General features: G+C 40.3%; 1 protein-coding gene across 1 annotated transcript in view; it reads left to right on the forward strand.

The window, feature by feature from the left end:
* PEX5L (peroxisomal biogenesis factor 5 like) overlaps nucleotides 1-17960 on the forward strand; it is a 1467323-nt gene that overhangs the window by 662415 nt on the left and 786948 nt on the right. Inside the window, exon 2 of the mRNA XM_069618674.1 lies at nucleotides 16955-17059. Within this exon, the coding sequence (XP_069474775.1) occupies nucleotides 16955-17059 (105 nt within the window). The remainder of the gene's footprint in view (nucleotides 1-16954; nucleotides 17060-17960) is intronic.

Genomic DNA, 17960 nt, shown 5'->3' on the forward strand with positions numbered 1-17960 from the left:
ATTAGCACCATGGTCTTGAAATGTATAACAATAATCATATTACCTGATTTGTATTTAGGACTTAATGACAGACACCTCTCACCTCTAAGCGCTGTAATGATACCTGTAGACATGAGACAGTAACACAAGGCAGGCCTGAACTGAAAGGACCTTCTTTGTCCCAACACCGGTATTATGGTTTTCTTACAAATTGTTTTTTTTAAAAAAGGGCAGGAAAAATGTAGGTGACCAAGAGATTCAAGCGCCATTTGGCAAAAGGGACAGAAACCACTCTCAAAACCCGACCCGTTACAGCTACAGACATCTGTGTTTAGTTTATTGAGGTTAAATCTCATCAAGACCAGGTTCTTGCACTGTCCAGTCCATAGGCATCATGCCAGATAAGCTTTAATCTCCTTTGGGATGAAATTCTGGAATGTGCCCTATATGCGGATTTCTCAAGTTCCACATTTTCTCTACGTTCTTGCAACAAATTGAGAAGAGGGGTTTTCACCTTCCCTTCATAGACTATGTCTAACAGTTCAGGTTTTACAAACCAATGAGAAAAATTGGTTAAGTTGTATGATGCTTTAACATGAGTTATCCACCGACTTTTGTTGACCCTAGTAGGCAACATGATGTCCAGGATCATGTTTATTGATAGGGTAGCATGCTGATCAATCCATGAACACACAGCAGAGTTGGGACCATACATCACTGGTCTTCAATGTACCCTAATCCTAGCTCAGAGCGAACTGCCAGTGTTGGGGCACCCTGTGTGAGTGATAGCACCATTCTACAAAATTTGTTTTCAATCGTGCACAGTTTTAGTGCTGACGCAGCCCCCCCCCCCCCGATCTCAACCCCTATTACGCAAGATTTAGCATTATACACCTTGGTCATTAGTGGCACAGGTTGTGATCTTATGAATTTGGCAAAGTGTGATATAGCAGCTGTGGCCTGTAGCATTGTTGTTGCTTGTTTTTCTATATGAGGTTTATCACGGCCACAAAATGAAAAATGTATCCCCGAATAATAGAAGGATTTTACTTTTTCTTGTGGCAATCCATTCACACTGTAAGCATAAGACTGATATCGATCTTTCCCCATCAACAGTACTGATCATCTTTTTACATTTACTTTTATTTTATTTCCTGACATAAACACCACATAATCATCAAGTAATAATTGTAAGTCTCTGAGTGTCTGTGCAATGAGGATGATGTCATCTGCATACACCAGGAGGAGCAGTCTTCTTGTCCTCAACCATTGGACATCAGGGGTAGAATGCTCCAATTTTAGTTGTATACCATTTATTTATAAATTGAAGAGGCTCTTAACCAAAACACACCCCTGCCTTACTCCTCTAATTGACACACAATGCTGTGTGCAGGATCCGACCCAACTTATATCTGGCAACACATTCCGTTTCAGAATATAACAGAGTTATAAGCTTCATTAAGTCCTCCAGAATACCCATATCTGACAGAATTGACCACAACTGCTCTCTGTCCACCAAATCAAATGTAGTCGACAGGTCTATACATGCCAAATGGACACTGAATCCCTACAGAGTTATATAATTCTCTGTTAGCAGCTAGAGATTCAGTATCTGTTTCACTGTACCAATCCGTCCCCAGCAACCCCAGGTGTGTGTCCCCTGCCATGTTATTCAAATTCGCCCACTTCAACAGATGTTCCTGAATTACACTGCCCATGATCTTGGAAGAAGCATCTAGTAGTTCAATTGGGTGATACAAACTGGGCAATGGCGTGTCCTCCATCTAATAACTCAGCTGCTGGGTTTGTCACGTTGTTCACATTTATGAATTCATTTTCAAATAATTTGGGGTGCATTGGAATTTGACCATCGTCAACACATGTCCAGGTTACACTCATTCATTGCTGTTACATTTTAGGAGCTCGAGAATTTGCAAGGAGTTTTGCGCTACCTCCATGGCCCTTTTTGGGGTTTTGTTTAATGGATTTGTTCTGTAGTACCTAGACACCATGCAAATGGTGAACGGGCGTTGTTGTTGATCGTGAGTCTTAACAGTTTAGTTGACAGATACGAACCATGAAAGTAAATTGAATAACTTTTTACAAGTTTGGCCAATACAAGTTGGATAATGTGACTTGGAAATCTTATATTCAATCAGTTTCTCCACCTAATGAACTCCTTGAATGTGTGTATCTTATTTCAATTGGCCCAATTATTTTGGGAACCATGATTCTCACATGTTTTTTTTGTGCACGTGACGTGATGTGCTATTCCATCTCATCACTTATGCCAAAAAAGATGTGCACCCTTCAGAAGGGGCAATGTAATGTGGACATTACAGAGGTACACATTCAAATGCCCTTTTCATTCTTTTTCCACATTTGCAGAAATAATGGGGCATTCTTATGGGCATTCCAATGCACAGTAAGCAAAGCAAACATGCTCGCCTGTGCATGCTGGGCACAGGTGCAGGGGGAAGCGCAACATCTGACATGCTCCTTTATGACCCTGTCATTCATTTTCCTTTAAGAGCGATTTCAGCGGTTTGAACTGCTGCTGTCACACTTGCATTTCTATCCCCCCAAAAGATATTACAATGCTTTACTTTTGTCCTTACATTTCACAATGACGGAGACTTTAAAATACACTGTAAAATACACTCCCAGCACCTGTAATACATTAGTAACAGGGGGAAAGCTTACAGGACTAATATATGCTAGTGGTCTGGACAGCTAACCTTTTGCTCTGCTGTTCAGCCCCTCTGAATTGCACAGGTCACCTTTAATAATCATGTGACTTGCTCAATCCACAAACTAGTAAATCTAGCGTTTCGAGCTAGATTTACTAGTTTTGGACAACCCCTTTGGTTGGTAGAGCTCAAAACAAGTCACAATGGAGAATGTAAACATTCACCGATGACGAATATAGAAAATGCTTTGACCTTCCATCAATCCTAGATGCACCCACACCTGGTGCTACTGCTGCACCCCCACCCCCACCACTAACGACTTGGACCTGCTCACACAAAAGAAAAAGAAACTCATTCGAACTGAGTCACACGGCCAATTAATGGTTGAATATCTCAAGGCGGGAGTTATCCCAGAAGGGCTGCAGGTCAGGAACATCCCTCGAGTGTTTTTACACAATCCAAAGTTCATGGTGGGTTTCAGTGGGGTGGGCAACAAATGCTCCAGAGACTGGGTTATTCTAGTGATTTCCATGGCAGAAGAGGAGGCGAAAATACAAAAGAAAGAACTCGCCATCCTAGAAAAAAAGATTCTAGACGAATCCATTATCCCAGAGACCAAAACACTACTGGAGAAATTACAAGAAGAAATGGTGAAATTTAAAACCTTCACCTTAGACAAAAAAGTATGGAAATTGAAAAAAGACATACTAAATTATAAAGAGGAGACCACTTACCCATACTTGGTTCCCGGTTTCTTCCAAACAATGAATGCCAACCACGGCCCTGTTCGGGGCACTAATTGGCAAAGACCCTACAAAAAATGTGTTTCTTTTTCGAACTCAAGCAACAGTAGTGATTCGGGATCTGTGACTAATGTACCCAGCAACAGAGGGGGACATCCCCCACGAGGTCATTTTTTTCAAGGATGGGGCAAAAGAGGCAGAATGCGACAACCAGTAAACCATGGAATGCGCACCCGCCAGTGGCAACCGCCTCCACCAACCTGGTAATTCCCACTTTGGGAATTCCAATTTTCAATTTGAGCCAACACAGTTTAACACAACACCAGTTGAAACTGACCTCTTAAGCAAAGGTCTCTCTTTCGTACCAACCAGTAGTGCCAATCTGTTTCAAACTGAAATCGAAATGCGAATTTATTTTCGCATCATAAGATTAAAATATTTTTTTCGAGACAAACCCCTTGACATTAGACCAACATCCAGTGCAACAGGTTTAAAACCTCCCTCCTCCTTTACACCGCGGCATCAATGGTTTCACCCAAAATCATTAGTTTTAAAAATAAAGTGCTTCGAGAAATGAAAACCCTTATAAAAATGAAAAACAGATGTATAAGCAACCTCTCGAAAAAAGAGCAACTAGCCCTTACCAATTTGGAAAACAACAATCTGTTCGTAATTAAACCAGCGGATAAGGGTGGAGGCGTGGTCTGACACTCAAAAGTACGATAATGAAGTTAGGAGACAACTGGAGAACAAAAAGTTCTACAAACAACTCAAAGGCAATCCATCTGACAGCATACAAGACGAGATCAGCAGTCTTCTGTCACATGCATCCAACGAAGGGTGGATTGACGATGAGGAAAAGTCATTCCTCACCACTAGTCACCCCATCATTCCGGCTCTATATTGCCTCCCGAAAATCCATAAAAATGCCCTTGATCCACCAGGTCGCCCCATTGTGGCTGCCATTGGTTCTTTGCTAGAACCACTGTCCATTTACACAGATTCCTTCCTTAGACCCTTTGTGCTCAAAATGAAGTCATATGTTCAAGACACCACCCATATGATAAAAATTGTCAGCAACCTTGTGACCTCCCCTGACAACATCTTGGTCACTCTGGATGTAGAATCTCTATACACCAGTATCCCCCAGTTAGAATGCATCAAGATCATACACACATATCTCGAAAAAAGAGCGGATTTGTCAGTTCCCTCTGAGTTTATATGTGAATGCATAAAGATAGCTTTGGTCAACAACTTTTTCATGGTAGACAATACATTTTTTCAACAGCTACATGGAACAAGCATGGGGGCCACTTTTGCACCCGATCTAGCCAACCTATACATGGATGACTTAGAACAAAAATCAGTCTATCACGCCAACAATCCCTTCAAACCAGAAATCATCGCGTGGCATCGCTATATAGACGATGTGTTTTTACTTTGGCACGGGGATTCAACATCTCTGACTATTTTTCTAGAATGGTTAAACCAACAAGACCCATGTATAAATTTCACCATGAATCACAATGATCAGAAAATAGCGTTTCTAGATCTAGAAATTTATAAAACAACCTTGGGTACCCTGAACACCACTCTATACAAGAAACCCACAGACAAAAACACCTTGTTGTCTTTCAAAAGTTTCCACCCGCAATCTCTGCGGGAAAATCTCCCTTTTGGCCAATTCCTACGAATTAGGCGCAACTGCTCGACTAAAGAAGACTTTGACAGCCATAGTCAAAATCTGTCTCTTAGATTAAAAGAACGAGGATACCCTCCACATATCATTAGACGGTCTATGAAAAGGACACGGAATACCGACAGATCCCGTTGTTTAGAAAAACAAGATAGGGCACAAGAGGACAAGATTACTTGCGTGTCCACTTTCTCGCCAATTAGCAACGACTTGCGCCGTTGCATCTTGAAAAATTGGTCTCTAATACAAACTGAGGAGTTTTTTGTACAGAAATCACGCTTTGCCTTCAAACGTATGCCCAATTTACGTGATAAACTAGTACATACATACAAGGTTGCAAAGACACCTTCAACTACATCACAAACAACATTATGGCATTTACCGCCAGTAGCTGGGCATTTTAAATGTGGCAACTGCTCGGTATGTGAACTAACTGACAATTTAAAATCTGTCAATTTAAATGGTTTCACCTGGTATCTCAAGAAGTTTACGAATTGTAACACACCGTGGGCCATTTATGCCATCACGTGCCCTTGCGGGCTTATATACATTGGCAAAACTAAGAGACCTATGAAACAAAGGATCTGCGAACATCGTTCATGTGTAAAAAACGCAGTGCCTGAAAAACCACTAGTGGCTCATTTTGTCAAAGCCAAACATACTGTTAAAGACATGCAGTGGGTTATACTTCAAACAGTACCACCACATCCCCGCGGGGGAGATAGAGACCGAAAATTAAGACAGCTTGAGCAAAAATGGATTTATCAATTGAATACTGTCCAAGCTGGCTTAAACATCGGGATAGAATGGAGTCTATTCCTTCACAAATGATTCACATCTTTTGTTTGGACACAGGCGCTATCCACACATGTAACCAACTATTTTGTGTCAGTGTGACCATTTCAACATTTACCATATCGCCTAGTCTGCTAAAAATAAATTATGCAGTCTACCCTCATAGAGGGATCCAGGTACATGACTACTTCAGTTCCATCAACATCCGCATTTTGTTCATCCAAGATGGCGTCCAATATAATCCACTCTGGTAGCACACTCACGGTCTAGTTCTCAAGCATTCAAATATGGCCTCACCCAATCTGTATCTTCCAGTGTTTCACTCAGCACTCGGCACTGTGACAGCCTGCAATCCTTTGGCATTTCATTCTGGTTTCCGAATAGGTAAGAGGACAGAACATTCACACTTTCACCAGGCCTCAGACTAGCGCTTCAAGGCATTTACCGGCTTTTCCTTTTCTCTTTAAAGAAATAGCCACACAGCGCACTCTGTATTAGCCGCACCATTTCGGCCAACACCGTGTCGATCGACATCAACGAACAGGCACACCTTGGCCTGGGCATGAAGGTAATAATCATTACCAGCATGATTGTAAAACTCTGCATGTCAATATGTAGGCCTTTTTCAATTTCTCAATCATAGGACTATCACTAAAATAAACGGATAGTCCACGAAAAATTAAAATTCAATAGCCGAAGCTGCTCACTTAGGGTTTGTGCAGTTCTTCGCACATAATGTAATAGTTAAAATACAAATAAATGTTGTTCAACAAACAGCTAAAATTTATTTTTCCATTTCAGTCATTCTAACTGTGAGTTCCCACAGTTACTACTATCGACTTCGGTCCACATGGTCACCAAATCCGATGCCACACACAGCTACAAAGCAATTGCAAGGTTAGTGCTAACAGTTGCACGTGTACACCTATAGAGATTTTCAACTAGTTTTTAAGGTACCACTAACACGTTTTCTGTGTTTTTGGTTTTTAGCATTACCATTGTGCCCCTGAGATTTATCCTGTGGCCCTACAAAGTATTTTCCTGAAGACGGGTCCAGCACACGTCTCATAGCAATCTAACGTCAGCTAGAGAGTTTTTCTTTCCAACAACATCCGCTGGAACCCAGAAACACATTTCTCTGTGTCGACAGAGTCAGACAGAGTCAAGGACAAATAACAACAACCATTGAGGATATATGAATTGTCAATACCACACTTGTACTAACCTCACAACACTGTTTAAAAATGATGTTTGCAGTTGTTGTCTTTCTGGTTAGGATAAACGCTGATTTTTAAACCATGTTTTTATGTTTTGTGTAAACGAGATGCATTGTTGTTTTTTTAACATGTCGAGTTTTCTCATGTACTGATTAAAATATGTTTATCTCTATCCCTCTTTCCTGTTTGGATCTATAGACCAACATGATTTGTTAACACTTGGTGCAACTAGTCACACCTAGCATGTGTATAGGTGGGTAGCTGTATTTAGTGGCACGCCTGTTCATATATCATTCCACAAACTACCACAAAAAATGCATCCCGAGTGCTTCTTTTTTAGTAGCAGTAGTTTATGGGACTCAGCCCGATAGAGGTTGTCAATTGGCTGAATTGTTTACTTGTACACATGCTATATTTTAAATGTCCTACCTTTAAGAACTAACTGCCTTTTTACTAATTAAAACAAAGCTTTTAAATAATGGTTGGGAATTTTATCTGGTGAATGTAGTGATAACGAGGCAAACCTTGAGCACTTTGTGTCTCGTGACATTTTGTAACCAAAAGAAAGTCAGACTTGTCTTGAGGAACCTGCAGCTTGTCCAAATGTCTCTTGGCCATTTACAGCAACTTATAAATACCCATGATCAAGATTCAATATATGTAATGTGTATCAATTCATTTGCGCATTATGTATTAGCGAATAGTGCTGTACACACAAAATAAATCAAATAAGTCAAGTGTTAATTGTAGCAATGTATATTAGTTGACACAGTGCATTATACATATTTGCAATTGTTTTCATGCAACAAACTAAATATCTGTTGTTGTCATCAATTTAGCAATTATATGCATATAAAGAGTAGAAACATTTATACAAACTGAATGTGTAAAGACCTTAGTTGGGACCAGTCAAGGGAACTCACTAACGTCTACGTACATTAAAAAGTGTAGCTTCAAGTCCTATATAAACCACATGTTTATCACTGGTATTGTTATAATATAATAATCGTTAGATTTCTAAGCTCACAACTACAATTTGAATGTCCCTAATGCTGAAGAATTTGGGATATCCTGCACAGAACATTGGGAGCCAATATACTCATTGTGAAGCCTGGCGCTTATTACTTGAGGTGACTCATATTTCAGTGAAGGCTTGCCATACTGAACCATCCATAGCGAAGGCATTGTACACACACGCTGCTCTACTAGGGAATCATTATTAGGTTGGAAGAGTTAGAACAAAAGCTGCATCCAGGTGGAACTGTGGTGTGTATCACAAATGTGGCCATATTGAATTAGCAATAACAGACATAAAATATAATATCTTAAGTTCCCCTGTGAGCTTTTGCAGAATAGTCTGAACTAAAGTTTGGTCTAATCACCAATTTCTAAAAAGTTTGAAATCAGTTCTGGATGAAGGAAGAAAGTTCAACGAAGAATACATTTCAATTGTCAGTTCTAGCATCCGCTGTGTCTCCAAAGATAACCGCAAAGGTACATGGTGAAGTAGGGGCAGACAACTCTTTCCTCTTGGAATGATCAAAACCCTTAGTTTGATTTCTTATCTAATTTGGAGAGCTTTTTTAGGGTGATAACCAGGGGGATTCCAAGAGTCTTTTCTTAGGCTGTAGCAATGAGTTTGTTAATGGATCGAACTGTCGTCAAGTGATAGTCAAAATCTAAGTTCAGTTGAGCATTATTTCTTTGGGCTTAGCGGAAATAGTTAAATAGAGGCAAGTAAGGGAAGTCATCATGTGAAAGGCTGACTCCCCCCTTCATCCGTCCGAGGTCAATAAACTGAGCACATTAAATTGGACGTGTATAGCAGATAAAATTAGAGCGCTTAGAAGCAGGAATAATCCGGCATGAAGTGTTTAATGAAAATGAAATGTGCTGTTATTATTATGAGCAAGATAAAAAGAACTATAAACTATCACCAACAATGAGCTACTCTAACGACCATTGCATTGCTGACTCAGTAAATTCTAGTAAAGAGTTGTATTTTAATAAGTGGAGCTATGCAAGTGCGACATACACTTCTCATTGGTTTTTTAGAAGCACAGTATTGTATAAAAAGCAAGAAATTCTGACTAATGCATCAACTCAAATGAGTCTGACAGATGAATCCTGATTGGAGTTTCCAGTGCTACATTGCCAATACAACTAAAATGGATAATATTAAATTAGTGAAATGAACCAAACTATTTAAATTAGAGCCTGCAATTATTGACCAGTAAGCATTGATCAATTTCGGCATGCCTGGATATCAACACAGGAAATTTGAGTGACCAGCCTGACAAGGCACCAAATGATAAGGGACTCCTTCTCAAGAGTGCTCTAAAGATTTCTGCCGGCTGAATATCTACCGGAAAGTTAGCATGTTGGCCTGTGCTGCAGAAGCAAGATTTCTCTTAACGTGACCACATTCTATGGAAGACTGCCTACCTTTAAAAGTGTTACGCATCCTTCAACAGCATCAGCTCTGCTATGAGCCATGCGCCTCCCTGGAACAGTGGACGATGGCAATGCTAAGCTACACCCAGGATCATATATACATGTTCGAATGAATCGCATGCTGCTACCACAGGTCTGCTGCTTTATATTGGCTCTTTTATGGAGTCATCATTCACAACTATTTAGCGCAAGTTAATTAGTACTTACAGGTACCTGAAAACACTTATGCTTTATTTCAAAGACTCATAGGCATGAATTATGAGGGTGTAATAAATTCTGCGTAGTGGAAAAGAGAAGCAGCTGAAGATACACTTTGTTCCATTATGATTAAGAGCACCTGTTTTTGGTTGTCCACCTGCCAGTCCTTGGGCTCCCTTTCCTGGACTATCCAAACTTAGTCCTCTTGTCCACCGCAATCCTCCTTCCCTCCCCCTCTTTTCCCTGGCACTTGCCTCCTTGGTTAAACCAGCACTTGCCTGCCACCTCCCATGGAGGACCATTTCTGCACTTGTCCCTCTAACCCCCTTGCACTTATCAACTCGTTCATGCACTTACACGGTAAAATTGTCACAAGACCAATATACCAATTTCTTTGTTGCTGTATTCCTATGATTTCCCATGCCCCCGCCCCTCTTTTTGTCATGTGACACCTGGAAACACACGAGGCAGCAACGTGTTTAAAGATATTGTGTTTACTGTCTGCCCCCAGGGACTGGGGCTGACATCCCATAACACCGAACACCAAACACTCAGACTTTCACACTCCGCACACCGCGCTTTCCGCTGCTTCCAGGATAAATACAGTTCACAGCTTAAAGGGACAGGCCTCTGGCCGTGAGCAAGTAGCAGGATACCGTCCGGATTCAGATTGGGGAGAGCTTTTCTCCAGCAACTCCAACACTCAGACTACCACACTCTGTGCATAATATCACTTAATCACAAGTCCAGGGCATGGCAGGAGGAGATTCCACTAGCAGACCTCTGTAGCACTATATGGGGGGAAACACAACCCCCTGCTAATGTTCAGTATCACTAGCAGAGGCGTTGCCAGGGGGGGGTCAGGGGGCTATAGCTCCAGGTCTTTTAGTTGTAGCCCCGGATAGAAACTCAGGTGCTACAACCAAAATGCTAGCTAGCCCCGAGTCCCGCCAGTCCCAACATTAACTTAGCCCCTAATCTTTTCCAGACCTAGAAACACCCCTGATCGCTAGGTATCAATCCTACTTCCATTTTTGATGGTCTCATCACAAAGAGCTCAAAGGTTAAACCTGCAGTCACTCTGAGATAAAAGTGTGCCACAAACACCAAAACACTTACCACTTAGTCACCTCACTTCTTAACTGGTGTCAATTACAATTAGCACATGTATAAAGGCCCCCCCCCCCCGAACCCACCAAACAGTTCACTTGCTGTCAGATCCCAAAAGGACAGCCTTAACCCCCAGTTGGGGTTCTAAAAGTGCTAAAAGCGCTCACTGCTGCTGCCGCGGGTCTTAAAGCCTACATTATGCACCAGCAGCAACAGCAGGTCACGGGTCACAGCGGGTCACTGTATCGCTGTATCACAGCTTGAAGCCAGATGCTGTTGGATGCAGAAGCTCTCACCTACCTTTAGCACAGCATGCAAGGCAAGGCAGGCACGGCTCACCTCGTCAAGCACCAGTACACAGGATGCAAGAGCTAGAGGGAAGGACCAGCAAACGTAACGTCACATGTCACGTGTCATGTCAAGCCGCACTCCACTGCTCAAACTCTCGTAGCAGCCGCCTCCAACAGGTTGCTAACATTACTCCCAATCCATGCCAGCTCCCAATCACCAAACATTAAAGGGAACCACACAGTTTTCAACAATTGATTTAGCTCTGTTGCTAAGTCAGGCAGTGCCTCCTGCTCTGGCAGAAGGCGGCAGGAGTCTCCTTCTGCTGTCGTTCAAATCAAGGAATTACACACTAACTTTATATTGATATGTGTGGCCACCTGACATGGTTTTGATAACTACAAGTTTGTGTAAATAATGCAGCCATTTTTAAATACAAAATGTGGCTGCTATCACCATTGCTCTGACTTGTGTTGCATAGGAATCGCGATAGGCACCTGGTTTATCCTTCTAACATTTCCTCACATTCGATCCATTTACTGATAAACACATTCGGTAAAATTGATTCAGTGCAAATTACCAGTGAATGCAATTAGTACTTCAATACATGTTTCTTAATGACTTGAAGTTGGTGGAAGAAAGTTATCAAAGTTATCAATTCTTAATTTATTTTAACTTGTTCTTAGTATGATTAACGATCAGATTCGAACATGGATATTTCGATTGGGATCATGTGTTTATATATGTACATATCTTGTCTTCATGTATGATTGATGACATTTGTTTTTCTAAATTATTTAATGCATAATTCTTTTTCTTTTTTCTTCTTCCTTTTTTATTACTTTTTACTTTTCTGCTATTTTTCTATGGAAAATGTGTAAAGGTTTCATTTAAACCAAATACAAAAAAAAAACAATATTCCCCATTATTGACAATCGGTGGCCTCTGCTGTGAGATCCATTCATAAAACCTGAAATATTTCCAAAATAGGCCTGAGATCTGAGTAGATAATATCAGTGGGCGTGTGACTGCTCTGAATTCCTTTGCATAGTGATATAATTGACAATGTGTGTGTAAGAAAGCGTATTATTAGTATTCAACGCTTTAGAAGATAGTCTTCAGGTGTTATAGGGGCTGCTCATATGAGCAGATGTTAACCCTGCAGCTATCTTTGTGCAGGAAAGCAAGCATCTTTCAGAGTCAATACCGGATGTTCATCACCACCTTTCCAAAGGCAAAACTAATGTTGTGCAGTGCCTGAGGTATCATTTGGAAAAGCAGCAATATGTAAACTGTTAAGATAGCTTAGCATGTTAAGCGCTTGCTTCAGAGCTCTAGGTGCAACGTTCACTCACGGGTTTGATTATTGGTAGCGCTGACTGCACAACATTCTTAGACGTTGATATATTACTCTCAATTGAGTTTGGTAATAAATACCACTCGCATGGCCTGCTTACAAGCTATGTAATATAATAAGTATTGCAAATGGCAATAGCAACTGCTATGCCTGTCTAAATGAGACTTGTATTTGAATATCCGATCCATTTTGTCTTCTCCTTAACTATATGTTACGTTATCGACTAAGCCAATGTATGTTTGTAACACACTCTTGCCTGCTTAGCACTATATCAATCAAATATTATGAAAAAAAGAATGAATACAACATTTAAATCTCCTATGTCACATAATCAATATACACAGAGATCTGTTTTATTGGCTTGATGAAGTTTATTAATCTAGGGTCATCTATATAGCACATGATTCAATATTGGCCTTCTTTGCCATCCCTTGAAGGGTCGACGGTAGCACTGAAGCAGTGCGATAACTTTAGCTCTGAAGGTAGGAGCTCTGGGAATCCAACAATAGTGTCATCTTGCAAGGCGGAAGTCTTTTTTTATGCCTACTAATCAATATATAAATGTTATAGTTATTGAACACAGAAGTATTTATGATATATATGTTTAAGCCTGAATTGACACTTTAAAAAAGCATGATTGTAAAAATGACCAAAGGTATTGTATAGTAAATGTTGATTTCTCCAGTCATTTGTACACTAGTTATTTATGGTTGTTTTGATTTTCTTAAGTTTTATTTTACAAAATAGTATTACTGTATGTAGTTAATGCATGATTTTCATTGAACCTCGCCAACAAGTTGTAAACAGTTGATTTACTTTTTTGGAGTTTTATTTAATAAATTGCATTACTGTATGTAGTTGATGCGTGATTTACATTGGACTTGACCAATTACAGTCAAGCAATTATGCAATGTCCAAAAAAATATTAGGAATGAGCAAAGATTGAACCATGAATGACTGGTAAAATGTAATGTATAATCCTGCATTGAGCATATGTTCTTCCTGAATCCAAGGAATTGAGCTTCCCAGTAGCATTTAAAAGACAATGGGCATCATTACACGGTAGGCGGTAACCATGGCGCTATTAGCGCCATGGTTGCCGCCGGTACCGTACTGAGTCCGCCTTGGTGGATGGCGGAATTACCGCCCTACTCCAAGGTGAGCGGGGGCGGTAATTCCCCAATCCCCATTTACCCTTCCCCATTCCCATTTTTGCCCCATAGGGCATAATGGGAATGGGGAAGGTGCTAATTACGGTACCACAAATTGCGGTACCGTAATTAGCTCTGAGGTCCCTTTGCGGGTCCCGTCCTTAATGCCTGGAAAAACCAGGCGTTAAGGGAGGACCCGCAAAGGGACCTCGTAGTAAGGCGGTAAGGGTTTACCGGTACCGGTGCCCTTACCGGTACCGGTAAACCCTTACCGCCTACCGTGTAATGAGGCCCAATGTACGGGGACATTGAGAGAGGGTGCATTCGTTATTCAAACATTACACAGGGTGCATTTACCTGAAACACAAACATGTCGTACATTTGGGTTTCCTTTGAAGAAATCACTTTGTAAAGAAGAACCGGGGAGTGTCCAAAGCTATGGTCAGAATCCACATGTTCTTCAGATTCCACAGTTGTAGACTTGGGTCTTCATGCTGCTTAAATAGGTGAAGTTATTCCTAGGACAAACGGCCCGTAGATAGAAGTCATGTTATCTTGCATTGCACAGTGGAGTGCAACCAAATGTGACATTCTGCCTAAATATTTACCTCTTTTCTAGCACCAGAGTAACACCCTTATCCCCACCCTCAGCTCAACCCAGGAGTCAATTTTATATACTTACCTACTTCCATCTATGGGGGTATATTTCAAACTAGGGCAAACCTCTATATAGCCCCAAGATCCCATCAATTTTCCTCCAACCTCTTCTCTTGCTCTTAGCAATACTGCTTCTGACCAAAAGTATTCTTATTTTTGCTTTTCATTCATTCAGTCAGAATTAACTTTATTTCGGTTAGCAATCATAAAAGTATGAAACAATAATATAGTTTTGGGTTATGACAGGTACAAATATTGTTCATGAATAAATACAGTAATAAATAGTTATAACCATAAAAACACTTAATGGATATGTTAAAATAATGATTGTATGTGCTTGTATGTAGTGTATTATTTCATGAATATTAAAGTTGGATTGTTTTATTTTTTATTTTTCAATTTAGTAATTTCACTAAAGATTATTTGTACCTGTTTTCAGTTTTCTTCATGTTTTCAGAGTTGCTTTTACTGCATACCATCATTCCCCATGGAATGCTGCTGTCTGAAATAGTCCCTGCCAAGCTGGAACAGAAATGCCTGAGTGCTCATGCATTGCTAGCCGGAAATCACATGTAAAGGAAGTCATCAGTCACAGGTGTTAAATCCATTCATCTGACTAACCATGGATGAACCTGTTCAGGAAAACACTGAATCTTAACACTTTATAGCTGATTTCAATTGTCAGAATCATGAAAAAATGTAGTCATTCAGCATTCAAAATTTGAATATTTACTTATTAAAATAGTTTGTTGAAATGCACAGCCGTTGCCAGTAAGATGTAATGCAGCTTAGTTAGAAACATGTGCAGGAGTCGACGAAGTAGAAACTTAGAAATAAGGCTTTGTATATGTTTTGAGCATACCAATACCAGCAGTTCGCCTTCTATGTTCATAGAAAAATCTCAGAGTAAAAGCGCACAGCACTTTGGCATCGACTTCTGTGTGGAACAATAGGAAAGTCTCACGTGCACTTTAGAAAATAGCACTGGCCAGGCTTGCGCCATATCCATAGCGCTTGTAAAACACTTGAGTTATGAATATCACAGGCTGGACTAGCATCTGCCAGTCAAAACAGAATATGCAGCAGGAGGTATTCATCCTTGTAGCGGAAGGTAGTTATATCACTACGTCCATGGGCTAACATAGATTATATAGACTATATTCAGCAGCTCATGCTATAGACATAGTAGAATTAGGTTCCTTTACTATGTTCAGAGTAAGAATCAATGTTTACAAACAATAAATACTCTTCTGTGCTATGTATTCCAAACAGAAGATTCGTATTTTCAGTAGGTTCATTGTTGAAATATCTGACTTTCCTTAGAAACAGCAAAGACTCCATCTGAAGCTGTTCTTCATAAGCATAAGTGTGACTGAAGTATGTTCACAGGTCACCTTTAGAAAAGTTGGCCCAGACCTACAAATTCTCGCTTTTTTGTAAAGTTGAAAAAGAAAAGGATAGTTATGGCACCCAAACCACCAAAGTCTGAAAGTAATAATGTTCATTGGCTCCTGTCGGTGAGGGGAGCATCCTTGGATCTCCCCACCCTCCCTTATCTTTAATTGTTACTGTTTTCTTCACCCCCCTGCAGCACTTACTTCTTTTCATCATCACCACACTCTGCCACCACCGCACTTCTGCTGCCGCTTCATTGCCGCCATGGAAATGGAAGCCAGATTCATGGGGCCATCTTGTGCCAGTATTTTAATTCATTATATGGGACGCCCTGTGCCTCCCGTTTGTTGAATGAAAAGAAATGTTTATTAACACCCTGGGTTCCTGAATTGGAAACCCGAGGTAATAATAGCCTTAAGATCCTCTCCAGCAGGCCGTATTAGGTCTTATCGGCCTGGGGAACCTTATTAATAGCCCGCCGGATCGGTTCTTATTGCTATATAAAGTTTGCCACTTGTCTTTTGAGTTGGAGAAGAAAAAGAACTTACGAAACTCTGTCTTCTTCAAATCACTACCTTACTGAAAAAGAATTTTAAATGTTTATAAGAATATCAAAACTGAAAGGGGCTTGAGCTCCATTCAACTCTGTGCCAGCCACATGAATTTACATGCGCCAATAACTTTGTAACTTTAGTCCCTAAATGTTATCCTTTTTACTTGCAATTCATCACTCACACCTAGAGTAAGATAACACGATCAAAACCGCATGAAGGCATTACCCATATCAGTGGCAGCATCAAAAGGAAGGTGGAAGCAATGAGGCTCACCCACTTGGGGCCAGATTATAGCATGCAAAATTGCAATTGACATGGTGCAAATGTTTTCTAATATGGCCCTAATGTTTTTGAACTAGAGAAAACTTTGTTGTGGTGCTTATAAGGTGCAACTTTGCACTTGCACTGGTGTAATGTTTCTGTAATCTGACCCCAAGATGCGTTCATGACAACGTGGAACTGGTGCCACCTTCCAAATATCCTACCCTGACGGTGTACGTTCCCTTTTTTGTTGCATCTTTCATAATTCCAGATGAATTAATGTGATCCAAGAATCACCTAATGAGGGATGATATCATGATTTAGTAATTCTAAAATAAGACTGCATATAAAAAATACAGGTGACAGTCAAATTTCCTGACGCAATCCATTGTTGATTTCACTGTTGTAGGGGAAAGGCTCTAGGGCGGCAGATAAGGCTGTTGCCATGGTGATGAAGGAGATACCAAGAAAGGAGTCTGCAGAAGGGAAGCCCCTCCTTACTATGACATCACAGGTGGGCTTAATGTTAGGAGGACTGTTGAAAGCTGGCATATGTCAATCTGTTGGAGAACCACCAACATTGTTTTTATAAAACTAAGGCTTGGCAACTTCTGCATCATTATTATAGAACTCCTCAAAATTGACAACAAATATATATTCCTCTTACTGTATGCAGTAGTTTTTGAGTACATGTTTCAGTTTCCATACTCCTTGTTAGTTATTAAAATTACAGGGTTAGAAAATAAGTTAAGCAAATAACATTTCTCCAATTGCCAACTTAATCAATTAACAGTTTTTTAGCAAACACAGAATGCATATGTCAGTTTCACAATGCAGTCTTTATAGTGATACTCTGTAAAACATCTCTATTGCTGTAAGTTTGTGTTTTCGTGTGCATCTCTTTCTTTATATGCACTTTTTATTTTCATGAAACCTACGCACTTGTGGCACATGCTTTCAGACAAATCATTTACAGTTTCCATTTGTTTAAGCAACACATGAACTGATTCGATATAACTACATTTAATTTACTTAGAATTACAACTGTGGTGATTAAAGCATTGTGGAAGAAAACCTTTAAAAATACTTTGATTTTCTTGATTATGTAAACACATGATGCTACTACATGAGCCTCGCGGGGAACTCCTGCCAACCAGCATGTATCTAGTTCAATGTTCGCGAAGTATTGTTGTTCTAGAGATTATTTGTTGTTTAATGAAACGTACGCCGTATGTAGTCTTAAAGGACCAGTTTATAACTATAATCAGATCAGAATGTACCTGTTTGCTTAGTTTTTCATAATTATTTGTCTTTTTGTCTTGTTTGGTGTGACGGCATCCCAGCCAATCAGGAGGCTTGGAACAAGGTCTTTACTTCGTGGTAAAGCCCCTGCTCCGAGCCTCCTCAGAAGTGGG

The sequence above is a fragment of the Ambystoma mexicanum genome, chromosome 10 (genome assembly GCF_040938575.1).
Source record: "Ambystoma mexicanum isolate Mex_15411 chromosome 10, UKY_AmexF1_1, whole genome shotgun sequence".
Lineage (NCBI taxonomy): Eukaryota > Metazoa > Chordata > Amphibia > Caudata > Ambystomatidae > Ambystoma > Ambystoma mexicanum.